This window comes from Pectinophora gossypiella, chromosome 27 (genome assembly GCF_024362695.1).
Source record: "Pectinophora gossypiella chromosome 27, ilPecGoss1.1, whole genome shotgun sequence".
Classification (NCBI taxonomy): Eukaryota; Metazoa; Arthropoda; class Insecta; order Lepidoptera; family Gelechiidae; genus Pectinophora; species Pectinophora gossypiella.
The window spans coordinates 4,025,047-4,040,956 of record NC_065430.1 but is presented as its reverse complement, the minus strand read 5'-3'; the positions used below and the strand labels follow the sequence as shown (position 1 = coordinate 4,040,956).

Genomic DNA, 15,910 nt, shown 5'->3' with positions numbered 1-15,910 from the left:
GCGAAATTTTGTCCCGAAATTTTGTATGCAGTATGTCCCTTTTCCCTTTTTGCACGGCATAGAAAAGGTTGGAAGGGCTAAATGCTTTTGCCTATCAAGGGGATAAAAATATCTTTGCATCTAATATACTTGTTAAGGAATAGAATCCCGACTCGAGACCGCAAATTCGAGATCCCGCGAAATTTTGTCCTGAAATTTTGTATGCAGTATGTTACGAAAAGTAATGATAAAATTGCAGCCTTTTATATAAAATAATATATATATTATTTTATATAAAAGGCTGCAATTTTATCATTACATAAATCGGCTATAGCCGGTAAAGTAGCAGTAGCGGCCCTAGCAAAATAATGTACTGTGAGGTCGCCACAGCGGCGCCCCTCAAAATACAGTTTTTTTTTATTAGTTTACGGCATTCAAAACATACTTATCTATTTAAATCTTTTAAAAATGTCGTTTACGGCCACCCATTAAATGTATGAGTTTTACGAGGCCTCTAAGAGGTCTTATCCACAGGGCAGATATTCCCAATCCAGTTACTTCCCTGTAGATCCGGGGCTGCCAGGCAGGGTGGTCCCGTCTTGGTTGATTTTGGCGCCCCTCCTAAAACGACGCCCGGTGCAGTCGCACCGCCCGCACCGCCCTAGGGCCGCAACTGTTCATCTTGCGATGGATTTACCTCTGACTATCTACATCCGGCGCTGCCAGCCAGGGTGGTCCCGTCTTGGTTGATTTTGGCGCCCTATAACGACGCCCGGTGTGATCTAGCCGCCACTATAATGTAGTTTAGGAATTTGAGAAGCAATAAAGTCTTCTTTTTCTTCTTCTTCCTAGCGTGAATCCCGCCGTCTTGCGCCGGGGTCCGCTTTCCTACTGTTCTTCCTCCACTTTGCCCTATCCTGGACATCATCTTCGGATAACCCGCAACTCTCCATGTCTTTCTCCACGACACTCAACCATCTCAGCTTAGGTCTTCCTCTACGTCGCTGACCAGTAATATTGAAGTCGAGTGCCACGTTGCCAATGTACCCAGGCGGTCTTCTTTTAACATGCCCATACCAACGCAGCCGGTTTTCCTGCAGTTTGTCAGCCACGTCACGTACACCGAGGCTACCGCGCACATACTCGTTGCGGATCTTGTCGAGCCTCGTTACGCCGCACATCCAATGTAACATCTTCAACTCTGCAACTTGGATGGACTGGACATGAGAAGCAATAAAGTAAAATCATAAATTAAACTTCGTGAAATTCCATTTGATTTAACGCAGAATCATGAGCTGAATCGACCCCCTTAGTATTCGTATACTAATGCAGGGTGTCACTAACACCCTGTATTATTTTTTTACAGATTCTACAACTGCAAATGAACAACGAAAACTACCATTACATTTTCACCACTTTTGTAAGTATTATTTAAGCTTTCAAACCTATTAATAGGTCAAAGATAAATTGTAAAATGCCGCTTAATTGGGTTTTTTCATTTCCTAGGTCAAAATTAAATTATGAAATTCTGATTACTAAATAAAGACAGATGTAAAACTAACAAAAAACAATTGATATTTTCTATTTAAATTATTTATGGAACACAAAACTACTATGGAATTGTTTGATTTGAAAAAGCAACCTGTGACGTCATAAAAAAACGTGACAACATGTCGGAAGAAAAATGTAATAATAAGTCCGACATGTTGTCACGTTTTTTCTTTATTAATTATATATTAATAAAGAAAAATGTAATAATAAGTCCGACATGTTGTCACGTTTTTTCTTTATTAATTATATATTAATAAAGAAAAATGTAATAATAAGTCCGACATGTTGTCACGTTTTTTTATGACGTCACAGGTTGCTTTTTCAAATCAAACAATTCCACAGTAGTTTTGTGGTTTGACGTTTAGTAAAATGTAACTGATTTGACTAGTTGGAAACTTTAAGTGTCCAACTAGATACTAGTTGTTTATTTTTAATATTTATTTTAAGGGCAATAATTCAAAACACAACATAAAGGACAATTAAAAAAAAAAAACGACAAAAGTACTATCGGCAGCCTTAATGCTAACCCGCAATTTCTACCAGGCAATCTTAGGGTGAAAGGAAACACAAAGAGGACATTTTACCTTGACACTACTCAATCAAAGAAAAAGTTTCAACTTCCCCAGGATATGGAACTCTTCGACCTGGAAGACTTCTACTACAACCGCGTGAACATGAGCGGGTGGAGGCTGGTGGACCGAGGATCGGAGCGCGTCAAGGAGACTCTCCAGGTCATGGAGAAGTTCCACCCGATTGGAGCCAGCATCCTCACTGGGGGACATATTAAGGTTGGTATGAGGAACCTGTGACAAAACTGGGGGTTTAACCATACATAAACTGACACCTCCCACCGGCGTAAGCAAAGACTATGGAATTCCAATTGGAATTCTTCGATCCTGACACACTTCTCTTGCTTCCTCCATATTCATCAATCGTTTCATACACGCATGCCGGTTAGCAGAGTAGATCGTAATGAACCTTTTCTAAGGACATCTCCAATTTGGTCAACATACGTCCTTTTAGGTCTTCCTCTGGTTTCGTAATCCTATTATCCTTCATCCGCTCTACGTGTCCAAACCAAATTAATATTCCTTTCTAAATCTTAGTTACTATATCGTTTTTTACACCACATCTCTCTCTATCACCCCGTTTCTCACTCTATCACTCAATTTAACACCGCAAATGCTACGCACGACGACTTCATTTCTATGGCATTAATCCTACTTTCATAAGTTATTATAATTTCTAATTCCAGACTGAACCAGCCCTTCTCTACGACGCAGTCCAAGTGTTGGCTCTTGCGCTGGCTTCCACCAAGGAAGTGACATCAGCCAACGTGTCCTGTGACACGGAGACGCCGTGGGCTCATGGAAACACGTTGCTGGAGAATGTCAATAAGGTGAGCTGGGGTTTCGGGTCTTAGAAGCGTTTTTAGGTGTGCTAACATTTTCTTCTTCTTGTGAGATGGATTACCAATCTCATCAATCCTGGTATCAGGGTTATTACTGAGCCAAAGGCCTTTGACATGGCTGATGTACCGGCTGCGTACTTACATCAGTCAGTAGTAACCGGCACCAACGGCTTAACGTGCCTTCCGAAGCACGAATCATCTTACTTTCGGACAATCAGGTGATCAGCCTGTAATGTCCTAACCAAAATAGGGATCACAGAGTGATTTTTGTGATTTGTCCCCACCGGGATTCGAACCCGGGACCTCCGGATCGTGAGCACAACGCTCAACCACTGGACAACGGAGTATCGATAGCGTAAATCAACGTCTTGATAACAGGTGGCGCTGTTAATTTTGCGACGTAACCTTTTCCCAGATCCAAGCTCAAGGCCTGACTGGTCCACTTGAGTTCAAGAACGGAGTCAGGACAAACTTCAACCTCCAGTTAATGCGTCTCGTCGGAGGAGAGTCCGGGGGCCCCGTGCTCTCAGGCCATTGGTCCCCCGGGGAGGGCCTCACGATTACCGACCCAGCCGCGTACAGGAGAGACCCCCCACCAAACGTTACTCTCACTGTTGTTACTAGAGAGGTAAGTATACAGGGTGTTAGTGACATCGTAATAAATACTGAGGGGGATGATTCAGACATGATTCTGAGTTTATATAAAGTGGAATTTTCCGTCGCAAAATTTACGTTTTTTATATACTAAGGGACAGAATTCCACTTGATATTAACTCAGAATAATGAGCTGAATCATCCCCCTCAGTATTCGTTACGATGTCACTTACACCCTGTCCAAGTACATACAGGTAGCCATACAAGAAGGTATGATTTTTTTTATCGATCGGCATAACAAAATAATGACATTTTGACAAAAAAATCCTAAGGTTCTTTTTTTTAAATCCAATCCAGCGTGAGCCGGCGCGGTCGATTTCCCCCTCATTCAGTGCTTAACGCTATCGGCCCACTAGGGTGGATTCATTCTCGGATAGTTTTCGACTTCATGTTTGGATCATAAAGGATTATCACGTGCTCAACGGTTTGTTGGAAACACCAACATTACCAACGTAATTTTGGCTGTCAATTTGACAACCAACTCCTTTTTTTATAGCTGTCATATTTTTTTTATAATAAAATTTTCGCCATATTGATTTATCGAACATCGTTCGCTCGCATTGTACTCATAATAATAATTGTAAAATTATACGTGAAACCAACAAATCGTGGTTTTCTTCAATCGCATTTCCATCACACAACAGCCCTTCAGCCCAACAGAAGTTGTACACGGTTAAGGAAAACATCGTGAGGAATCCCACATTCCCGAGATATGCATTGTCGGAGGAATGTGACCTAACCTGTATTGGCTTTCGCGGGTTGGAAGGTCAGACAGGCAGTCGCTTCTGTAAAAAACTGGACCTGTCAAATTTTCAGGTTAGGTAAGCGGACCCTGTGAAAAACGGGATAATGCTGGTGATGTTTGTTTTTTTTTTCACAGGAAAAACCCTACGTGATGGTGAAGGAAGGGTGGAACCTCCAAGGGAACGCTCGCTTCGAGGGTTTTTGCATCGACCTGTTAGCTCGAGTGGCCGCGCGGGCGGGGTTCCACTACCGGCTACGGCTGGTGCCAGACAACATGTACGGTGCCAGAGACCCAGCCACGGGACACTGGAACGGCATCGTCCGCGAGCTGGTCGATAGGGTGGGTTGATACTCATCATCAATTTAAGAGCCACGCTCTTGTCGGTGTAGCATTTTCCATTCCAGTCTATCAAAGGCCAATTCCTTGACTTCCCTATAAGACACGACGTTAACCTTTTCTTTAATCTGTTCCATGTAAGTTCTTCTTGGTCTTCCCCTTCCTCTCTTTCCTTCTGGCTTGATACTAGAAAAAAAAATAGTCATCGATACTTTTTTCATCATCACTAATTTAAGAGCCACGCTCATGTCGGTGTAGCATTCTCCATGCTACTTTTTTAAGGAAAAATAGGACAGTTCCCTATTGCCCTCCGCCCGCAGATGGCATAACTACTTGGACGGAACACTAACATCCAGTCATCATCATCATCATCAGCCCATTAACATCCCCACTGCTGGGGACGGGCCTTCCCTATGGATGGATAGGGAGATTGGGCCTTAAGCCATCACGCGGGCCCAGTGCGGATTGATGGTTATTAACGACTGCTAATGCAGCCGGGACCAACGGCTTAACGTGCCTTCCGAAGCACGGAGGAGCTCGAGATGAAAACTTTTTTTTTGTGGTCACCCATCCTATGACCGGCCTTTGCGAAAGTTGCTTAACTTCAACAATCGCAGACCGAGCGCGTTTACCGCTGCGCCACCGAGCTCCTCATCCAGTATGTTTGACAGATTTAAAACATCTTTTTTATTTTTTCACAGAAAGCCGACATAGCGGTGGCATCCATGACTATCAACTACGCGAGAGAAGCTGTAATTGACTTTACCAAGCCTTTCATGAACCTTGGGATTGGTATATTATTCAAGGTAACGTAAACGTAACATAGACATAACATACTCATAACATATACATAACATAGACTACATAACATAGTCATAACATAAACATACCATAGACATAACACATATAACATAGACATAACATAGACATAACATAAACATAACATAGACATACCATATACATAACATAGACATAACATATAAATAACATAGACATAACATAGACATAACATAGACATTGTTTTAACATTGTTTTTTGTTTTGTTTTATTTGTTTTAATTATAACATAGACATGACATAGATATAAATAGCCTACATAGTCCCACTGATGGGCACAGGCCTCGTCTCAATCAACCAGAGGGGGATGGAGCATACTCCACCACGCTGCTCCACTGCGCTTTGGTGGAGCTATTTTACGGCTGCCAAGCACGGAATCTTACTTTTTCGGACAATCAGGTGATTCAAGCCCGCAATGTCCTTACCAAACAAGGGACAGTCTCACAAAGTGATTTCGACAATGTCCCCATCGGAAATCGAACCTGGACCTCTTAGGTCGTGGGACCAACGTTCTAACCACTATACTACGGCTGTTATTATTCATGGTAAGATTTTGTAATCTAATGAGACAGCTTATATAACTAGAGAAATAAATTTCTTCTGATTCTGATTCTAGGCATGCAGGGTTGCCAAAGTAGTTTTTTAATGAGCGCTTGGGATTAATTGTCTGAGAACTGCTATTAGGCAGCCAAATTACTAAATTGTATAACAATATTGTATATAATTATATTTTTTAAAAGAACGTCTAGGGCCCTGTGTAGAGGTTTTTCTTGCAGCTTTTCCCCGGCTATACAGGTTGTGAGAAGCTGCAGTAGTTTTAAGCGGATGAGACGTTCGTTATGTAAAATTGACGATTCAAAGTGTAACTATGTTACCTCATCATCATCAACAGCCTATATACGTCCCACTGCTAGGCACAGGCCTCCCCTCAATCAACCGCAGGGGGTATGGAGCATACTCCACCACGCTGCTCCACTGCGGGTTGGTGGAGGTGTTTTTACGGCTAATAGCCGGGACCAACGGCTTAACGTGCCCTCCGAAGCACGGAATCATCTTACTTTTTCGGACAATCAGGTGATTCAAGCCTGAAAAGTCCTTACCAAACAAAGGACAGTCTCACAAAGTGATTTCGACAATGTCCCCATCGGGAATCGAACCCGGACCCCCAGATCGTGAGCCTAACGCTCTAACCACTAGACCACGGAGGCTGTCATGTTACCTACTGTATAAAGATATTTTTGAATTTTGAATTTGAATTTGATTCAGGTCCCGACATCGCAGCCGACGCGTCTGTTCAGCTTCCTCAACCCGCTGGCCATAGAGATCTGGCTATACGTGCTTGCTGCTTACGTTCTTGTTTCCTTCACACTGTTCGTCATGGCCAGGTTCTCACCTTATGAATGGTGAGTATTTTTTTATTTTGACGTGACTTATTGTAGACTTGCCGCAGATGGCATTAACTACTTGGCCGGACAAATGGGGAGCGCTGAAGGCTCTCACCCGGTACAACGTTTAAGACAACGGGCCTGAGGGTGCCCAGAGGGCGCGAACCTCGGCTCAGGGCGTCGTCTGAGCGATAAGCTCTGATTGAGGGAAATCTTCGACCATGCCAGCGGGGTCAGTATCGGGGGCGCCACGCGGCCCATTCCTCTAACAGTTTTACATAAAATCGCTGCTTCCATCGCGCATCCAAGTTGTTTGTAAATTTTTGCTTCCTGGTAGTGGTTGCATGGAAGAAATTGCTCTAGAGCAATAAGGCCGCCCAAATTGTACTGTATTCATGTGTTATGTCTGATTGTTGAAATTTAGTTCTGTGCAATAAAGTATATTTGGTTTGGTATGATTTGATTTGTGGCTTCTCTTGGCTCACGGGTGAGCCAAGGCCACAAGCAGACCTCTGAATGTCGCAAAAGACATAAAGATATTTACTTTGAGACTTGCTTATGTTTTCAATTCCAGGTCAACTGGCACCCACGTCTGTGGTCATGAGACAAAGCTGCTCACGAACCAGTTTAGTGTGTGCAACTCATTTTGGTTTATCACTGGAACCTTCTTGAGACAAGGTTCTGGCTTGAATCCTAAGGTGAGAACTCAAATATACTTAACGTGGAAATATCGACGCCGGCGCAACATACACGTTGTTAGGGACACTGTATCGAATACTGAGGGGAATGATTCAGACCACGATTCTGAGTTGATATTTTCTGACAGGAAATTCCACTTGATATCAACTCAGAATCATGATCGAATCATCCCTTAATGTTTTCGTTACGGTGTCACTAACAGTCTGTATGTTAATTCTGAGTTCTTATTACATATTGAAGTTAACTTATTCAAATCCGAGTAGTAGGTAGTCGACTTTTCCGACTAGTTTGCTTTCCAGACTAGTCGTCGTATCTCTACAAATGACCCGAAACTCTTCCAGGCGACATCAACCCGAATAGTCGGAGGTATCTGGTGGTTCTTCACCCTGATCATCCTGTCTTCGTACACCGCCAACCTGGCAGCGTTCCTCACTGTGGAGAGGACCGTGCTCCCGATCCAGAGTGCCGCGGACCTGGCTGCTCAGAGGGAGATCCAGTATGGCACCCTCAGTGGGGGCAGCACTATGACTTTCTTCAGGGTGAGTCCCTATAGTCAGGTCTTCTGAGTAGAACTGCCCTTAGACCACCCTAACCCTGATGCCAGGGTTGATGAGGTCTCACAACCAACACGCAAGAAGTGAAACAGCCTCTGTGGTCCCATGACTGAGCGTTGGGATCACAATCCGGAGACCCCAGGATCGAATTCCGGAGGAGACATATCACAAAAATTACTTTGTGATCCCTACTTTGTTTAGGATATTACAGGCTGATCACCCTATAGTCCAAAAGTAACATAAAACACGTCAAGTCGTTGGTCCCGGTCACTGCTTACTGATGTAAGTAGTCGTTACATGAGCCATGTAAGGGGCCTTTGGCGGCTCGCAATAACCCTGACACCAGGGTTGGTTGGTCATCCACCTCACAACCCACACGATAAAAGAAAATGATATAAGTAATGACGTCCAGATGAGAGTTCTCAACGTCATGTGAGTAGTTAATGCCATTTGCGGCAAATCTAAAATAAGTCATTTTGCGAGATTGGTTTTTCCTTTCTCAGGACTCGAACATCGACATCTACCAAACGATGTGGCAGCACATGTCGACGGCGTCACCACCAGCGCTGGTCTCCTCATACGAGGAAGGTGTGAGGAGAGTCCTCGCTGGCAACTACGCCTTCCTCATGGAGTCTACCATGCTGGACCATCGGGTTCAGAGGGATTGCAATCTGACGCAGATTGGCGGGCTCTTGGATTCCAAGGTGAGGAGTTTGTAACGTTAAGCTTAACGCCAAGTAGTTATTTTACTTTTCTTATTTATTTATTTATTTATTTGTACACAATAAAACAGACACAAGAAACATACAAAGAAAACAGATAGTACAGGCGGCAAGCTTATCTCTAAACAAGAAGATTTCTTCCAGCTGACCTACGTGACAAGAGAGACTTTCAACGTATAATATTGTATAGACATACATACGCGTACAAATTATTTAGAAAACCCCTTCTTCTCCTCCCTTTTCTTTTCTTTTCTTTTCTCTACTTTTCTTTTCTTTTTTTTCTTAAGCATTACAAGCTAACCTTCCGATGATCTATCTTCCAGGGCTACGGTATAGCGACGTGGAAAGGCAGTCCTTGGCGCGACAAGATCTCCTTAGCAATCCTGGAGCTTCAGGAGAAGGGAGTCATTCAGATCCTGTACGACAAGTGGTGGAAGAATACGGGAGACGTGTGCAATAGAGACGGCAAGGACAGCAAAGCTAATCCTCTTGGGGTGCAGAATATTGGTAAGTTGGTTTCTCCCGTTGGTTGGTTGGGTTGGTTATTGAGGGCAAGATGATTGGACACTTAGGTTGGTATTAATAAACGAATCTCAGCTGAGACTGCCCCCAAGATCATGCTCAAGTCTCTGTTTTTATATGAGAACTGTCACATTGACATGATCTTGAGGGCAGTCTCGAAGCTGAGATTAGTTTATTAATACCACCATTAATAAGACACGACGAATTTATTAAAAACATCATAGAACAGAAGCTACAAGGAAAGAGAGGAAGGGAAAGACCAAGAAGAGTTTACATGGAACAGATTAGAGGGAAGGCGAACGTCGTGTCTTGTAAGGAAGTGAAGGAATTGGCCTTTGATAGACAAGAATGGAGAATGCTACACCGACAAGAGCGTGGCTCTTAACACGTTCAGACCGGGGTGTACCACCGGTGGAGCACGGAGTACTAGCTGACAGGGCGGGGTGTACCACTGGTGGCCACGTAACACCTGACTTTTAATGTACTAGCAAATTCGTGCCGCCGTGAAGAAGAGTATTATTATTACCATTCCCGTCCTGTAAAATCGACCAAGTTTCATATTGTAGCTCAGGAGATGGATATTGTTTCGGGAAGTAAAGAAAAAACAGGATTGAAAAATGGTATTTATTAGGAACAAAATATGGCACAGTCACGATAAATGGTACGAAATGCAGCTTATTTCTGCTGGATCACAAAAATGTTTTTTTTATATAAAAACTAAATGAAACATAAAAAAAATATAAAGACATTGATGGTAAATAAGAAAATTATTTTTGATGAATCATATTGAAACAATCCAAACACATTGGTTTGTTGTCACATGCAGAGCAAAAAGTATTCACGCGTTTGGATTTTTTTCTTGGGCTTACAGGCGGACTTTTATCTTCACTCGCCATCCTTTTATGCAATAAACATAGGCATAAACAAACGCAATCACTCAATCATGCCCGCGCGACAAATTACGTACGCGTCACTTGTTTTTTGGCGCGAAATCCACAATAAATGCATACAGGAAACGTTACGTCAGCGCAGGTCGCGCGGTACTGAGTGGTAAGACAAAACAATTATCCTATTATAGGAATCTTCCAATGACCGTTAAAAAGAGAGAGAATGCATAATTTCGCGCGTAATCGTTAGCCGTGTCCACCGGTGGCGCACCCCGCCTGGCAGGTTTTTTGGTTTATGGGGCGGTGATGTACCATCGGTGGCCACATGAAGATTTGCCCCGTTGGATACCAAATTCAGTTCATGAGGTCCCGATCTGAACGTGTTAAATTAGGGATGTGGTGGTTTCACCCAACATATCATAACAACACATTAAATAACATAAGGTCACGACTATCATTCTCCATGCTACATTTTTAGGGAAAAATAGGGCAGTGGTTTCCCTCTTGCCTTCCGCCCCGCAGTACTTTGTCTGTAGCGAGTGAGATGGCGCCCAGAGTAGGCTATTTCAAAGCGGCCGTACTAGGACGGCCTCCGTGGTCCAGTGGTTGAGCGTTGGGCTCACGATCCGGAGGACCCGGGTTTGAATCCCGGTGGGGGGTGGGGTGATCCCTAGTTTGGTTAGGACATTACAGGCTGTAGGTGATCAGATCTGTAATTATTCGAAAGCGCGTTAAGCCGTTGGTCCCGGTTACTACTTACTGATGTAAGTAAGTCGTTACATGTCGGCTCAATAGTAACTCTGACACCAGGGTAAATGACGGTGGTCACCTCAAAACCCACACGATAGAAGAAGAGAGTTGAAGGTATTTAGCCAGGTGTGTCAATTACTTACTTTATTCTTATTTGAATTCAGACACAAAACGGAGTGGCGTTATGAGTCTGATGCGTAAGTCTGTGTGTGTGTTTGTGTGTGTGTGTGTGTGTGTGAGAGAGAGGTAGGCTCAACACTAACACCCGTATTGCCAAATCAAATCAAATGATACTTTATTGCACAGAACTAAATTTCATTTCCTTTTGCCTTTCGACTCAAACGCTGGCTTCTTGACCACACGTTCTATACGTAGTTTTAATCCGAAGCACGGATCTTCTTATTCCTGGACAATCGGGTGATCAGCACATCATCATCATCTCCTTAGCGATATCCTGCGTTCATAGGGTCCGCTGGCCTGAAGATTCATATACAGGATGTTACTGACGTCGTAAAACTTTGAGGGATGAATACATGACTATTGTGACGGAAAATTCCACTTGATGTCAACTCAGAATCATGGCCTGAATCACCCCTCAAAGTTTTGTTACGTTGTCACTAACACCTTGTATTATTTATTTCCAGGTGGTGTATTCGTGACGCTCCTGTGCGGGTTGGTGCTGGCGATAGTGGTGGCAATCCTCGAGTTCTGCTGGAATACCAAGAAGAACGCTTCGCAGGGAAGACAGAGCCTCTGCAGTGAGATGGGACAGGTCTGACAGATTCTTTACTTAACATAATAATAACAATAATGAGGAAGAGAGGCACCTCGATCCTAAATCGAATGTGTACGAGTTCGAACAGTATCCTGAGTGTGCTGGTCGGTAGGTGGGACGCGCCTATGTTCGCGCGGTGGATGCGATTGCACATATAACATACATAATATTGCACACTGTAATCAAATATCGTTAACTTATTTTGTGTTTTCTACTAACAATAGGTTAAGACTGCATTTTTACTAACAACTGTGGATTGTAAATCTGAAAATATTTGTTTAATATTATTATTATAATGCAAAATACGTTCACGAATATATACCTGTGAGAGGGCAATTCTAGATGTCTAGTTAGTTCCGCCTATACAACAGAGATGGCGCTTATCCATCCTGAAACGCGCTAGCGAAGTTTTCACAGCGCGACGCATATGTACAACTTCTAACGTAATACCGTTGGATTGTCGATCCCTAGTCACTCTACCAACTTGACTAACGGAGTATTATGATTGTAAATGATTGAAAGATACAACATACACCCGGAGAGTAAGGTAATTATTATTGAGAGCGTAAAAACAGAACAGGCCATACGGTTCGCCTCGAATAAATTACTAATTCACTAGCTGGCGCTAATCGTCGGTAGTTCCGTTTCTAGTTCACTAGGTGGCGCTAATCGTAAGTAGTTCCGTTAGTAATCCACTAGGTGGCGCTAATCGTTAGAAGTTCAATTACTAATCCACTAGGTGGCGCTAATTGTTGGTATTTCCGCTAGTAACGGATAGGCATCTCGTGTCACACAGCTGAGCAAAATATTGAAAATTATGCTCTTTTGTGACAAAGCCTTAATGTCATAGGCCACTTACACGAACCCGGACCTCCAACACCGACAATAAAGCGATTGGTGGCTTGTTGACACCGAGCTCTGCCTATGGTGAAGACTTCTTAATGTGAACTAAATATAACGTAAAGCCACCGCTTGAAGTCCTTACATAAACAGCCTATATACGTCCCACTGCTGGGCACAGGCCTCCCCTCAATCAACCAGAGGGGTATGGATCATACTCCACCAACAGCTTAACGTGCCCTCCAAAGCACAGAATCATCTTACTTTTTCAGACAATCAGGTGATTCAAGCCTGAAAAGTCCTTACCAAACAAAGGACAGTCTCACAAAGTGATTTCGATCATGTCCCCATCGGGAATCGAACCCGGACCTCCAGATCGTGAGCCTGACGCTCTAACCACTAGACCACGGAGGCTGTTACTTGAAGTTCTTACTTGGTGCTTGAAGTCCTTAGTTGAATGATATTTTATTAGTCTTGCAGTAGCAGAGTCGTGTATGTGGTCTATGACCTTAAGTAACAACGTGATGGGACCAAGTTTCTTAGAGCCGTCATGGTTTGTCCTAGGAGCTCCGCACAGCGATGCGAGGAGGGTCCTCCAGCAGAACAGTGCTCCGCCCCGGGTGCTCCCGATGTTCACCAGCCACCCACGTGCCGGCGGCGTCGTCTCGATACGAGGTATATTGTTATTAGTTCTGGGGGCTTCTTCTATCGTGTGGGTTGTGAGGTGGTTTACCAATCTCATCAACCCTGGAGTCAGGGTTTACCTGGGGACGGCCACACTGATGCGATTCAGCTAAGAAAGCATTTAAACATGGCGTTTAACGCAGACACTATACATTAACGTTATCGTACACGCGCATCTTTGTGTGTCACTTCTGACGCCTATTGAAGACAAAAGTAAGACTGAAGAGGGGGAGGGGATGGTCAACCTCTGGTGGGGAGCGGAGAGTTGCCGTTCTATACGTAGGTAAGGTAAATAGAAAAAAGAAAATGTGTTTCGTCAGTTTAAGATCTGTCTTTATTTAGTAAGAATTTTATAACTTATCTTTGATTTTTACTACCCAATTTCAGATCCAAGAAGCAGCGAACAGCACAATAGAACTGAAGGAGCTGCGCTGGTCGTAGCGCAGTCAGCGGCGGGGCCCGGCGTCCGCGCCTGCCTCGCCGCAGCGGTGCGTGCGACATGTACCGCTGCCTCAGTGTCAACATTATAGTGAGTATCGCCGTCTTTGTCATTAGCATTAATAACTTCAATATAGTTGTCCTTATCGTTTATAGCATCTCCATTACCTCCAATATCATCACCATTATCACCAGCGGCGAGACCCGACGTACCAAAAATTATAGCATCAGAAAACTCATTACGTTCATTCTTATCATCAGTAAAATTACTATCATTACCATCGGCATCTTCATTATTATTGTCTCCAATAACATCACCGTATTATCAATACTATTGTTGTCATCCATACCATCTTTATATTTACTATCAATGTCGTCATAATCGGTAGAGTAGTAGCGGTGCGTGCGACACGTGCCGCTGTAACAGTGTCAACATTATAGTGAGTATCACCGTCTTTGTCATTAGCATTAATAACTTCAATATAGTTGTCCTTATCGTTTATAACATCTCCATTATTATCATTACCACGAATATCACCACCATTATCATTGTAGCGCAGTCAGCGGCGAGACCCGACGTATCAAAACTTATAGCATCTGTTGACAACACCTACTAAAACATTGTTTTTTTTTTATATTTCTTTACAAGTTTTTGTAATCTCTCTCTTCCTGTGCCTGTCTCTCTTCTGTTTTATAACTTCCCCGGCGTTTTATTATCAAAAACCCTAGCAAGTGCTTCCCTCAAGACCTTACACTATTAGGACTCGTTCAGCATCAGAAAACTCATTACGTTCATTCTTATCATCAATACAATCACTATTATTACCATCGGCGTCTTCATTAATATTGTCTCCAATAACATCACCACGATTATCATTTGTATTATCAATACTATTGTTTTCATCATTAGCATTACCATCTTTATCTTTACTATCAATGTCATCAGTGTCAACATTATAGAGAGTATCGCCGTCCTTGTCATTATCGTCTATAACATCTCCATTATTATCATTACCACGAAAACCAACTAAAACATGGTTTTTTTTAACAAGTTTTTGTAATATCTCTCTTCCTGTGCAACAACATTATAGTGTGCATCGTTTTTTATCGGCGTTTTAATAACAATGATGATGATGACGACAGCGGATTGTTAGTCTGTGTCTTTTAATATTTCTTTAATTCTTTCTCTTCGAGAACCCTGTTACCTACAACATTTGTTTGAAAATAAATCATTTACACCATCTTCAAATTTGTTTGTTATTTTCAGATTCAGTAGGCTCTCTAAGACGGACTACCTCGTACGTCCTCAAGGAGCCAAAGCCTGAACAACAGAAGAAACATGTGCAGATTGTTGCATAGAGCCTCTTCAGATCTAAAATACAGACTTTATATGTTAATTAATTATTATAATTAACTTCTAGCGAAGAATCTGAGCATTGAAATACTCAAGACTCTGCATACAACTATCTCATTCTTACCGTGTCACACAGACACTAACTCGTATTCTGAGATGTCCACTCAACTCTTCCTTCATTCGATTTAGCCTCAGCTCAACGGCCTTTGTGGTCCAGTGGTTGAGCGTTGGGCTCAGGTTTAAATCCCGGTGGGTTTGGTTAGGACATTGCTGGCTGATCACCAGATTGTCCGAAAGTAAGATGATCCGTACTTCGGAAGGCACGTTAAACCGTTGGTCCCGGTTACTACTTACTGATGTAAGTAAGTAGTCGTTACATGAGCCATGTCAGGGGCCTTTGGCGGCTCAATAGTAACCCTGACACCAGGGTTCCTTGACTTGAGGACTTTACTCACTGGAGTCGAACATGTCATACTGCCAACATTACATACGTAACATGACATAAACAACCTATATATGTCCCACTGCTGGACACAGGCCTCCCCTCAATCAACCGGAGAGGGTATGGAGTATTCTCCACCACGCTGCTCCACTGCGGGTTGGTGGAGGTGTTTTTACGGCTAATAGCCGGGACTAACGGCTTAACTGCCAACATCATCATCATCATCACCAGCCCATTAACGTCCCCACTGCTGGGGCACGGGCCTTCCCTATGGATGGATAGGGAGATCGGGCCTTAAACCATCACGCGGGCCCAGTGCGGATTGATGGTTATTAACGACTGCTAA

The 15,910-nt window shown here is 43.2% G+C and overlaps 1 protein-coding gene across 1 annotated transcript in view; it reads left to right on the top strand.

Annotated features, from left to right (window-relative positions):
- LOC126379032 (glutamate receptor ionotropic, kainate 2) overlaps window positions 1-15,196 on the top strand; it is a 49,082-nt gene extending 33,886 nt beyond the window's left edge. The window contains exons 7-21 of the mRNA XM_050027620.1: window positions 1,346-1,399; window positions 2,157-2,318; window positions 2,786-2,929; window positions 3,357-3,569; window positions 4,476-4,679; window positions 5,378-5,482; window positions 6,779-6,915; window positions 7,472-7,595; window positions 7,938-8,135; window positions 8,654-8,854; window positions 9,196-9,379; window positions 11,676-11,803; window positions 13,211-13,321; window positions 13,718-13,859; window positions 15,036-15,196. Of these exons, the coding sequence (XP_049883577.1) occupies window positions 1,346-1,399; window positions 2,157-2,318; window positions 2,786-2,929; window positions 3,357-3,569; window positions 4,476-4,679; window positions 5,378-5,482; window positions 6,779-6,915; window positions 7,472-7,595; window positions 7,938-8,135; window positions 8,654-8,854; window positions 9,196-9,379; window positions 11,676-11,803; window positions 13,211-13,321; window positions 13,718-13,771 (2,019 nt within the window). The 3' untranslated portion in view covers window positions 13,772-13,859; window positions 15,036-15,196. The remainder of the gene's footprint in view (window positions 1-1,345; window positions 1,400-2,156; window positions 2,319-2,785; window positions 2,930-3,356; window positions 3,570-4,475; window positions 4,680-5,377; window positions 5,483-6,778; window positions 6,916-7,471; window positions 7,596-7,937; window positions 8,136-8,653; window positions 8,855-9,195; window positions 9,380-11,675; window positions 11,804-13,210; window positions 13,322-13,717; window positions 13,860-15,035) is intronic.
- Window positions 15,197-15,910: the final 714 nt, after the last annotated feature.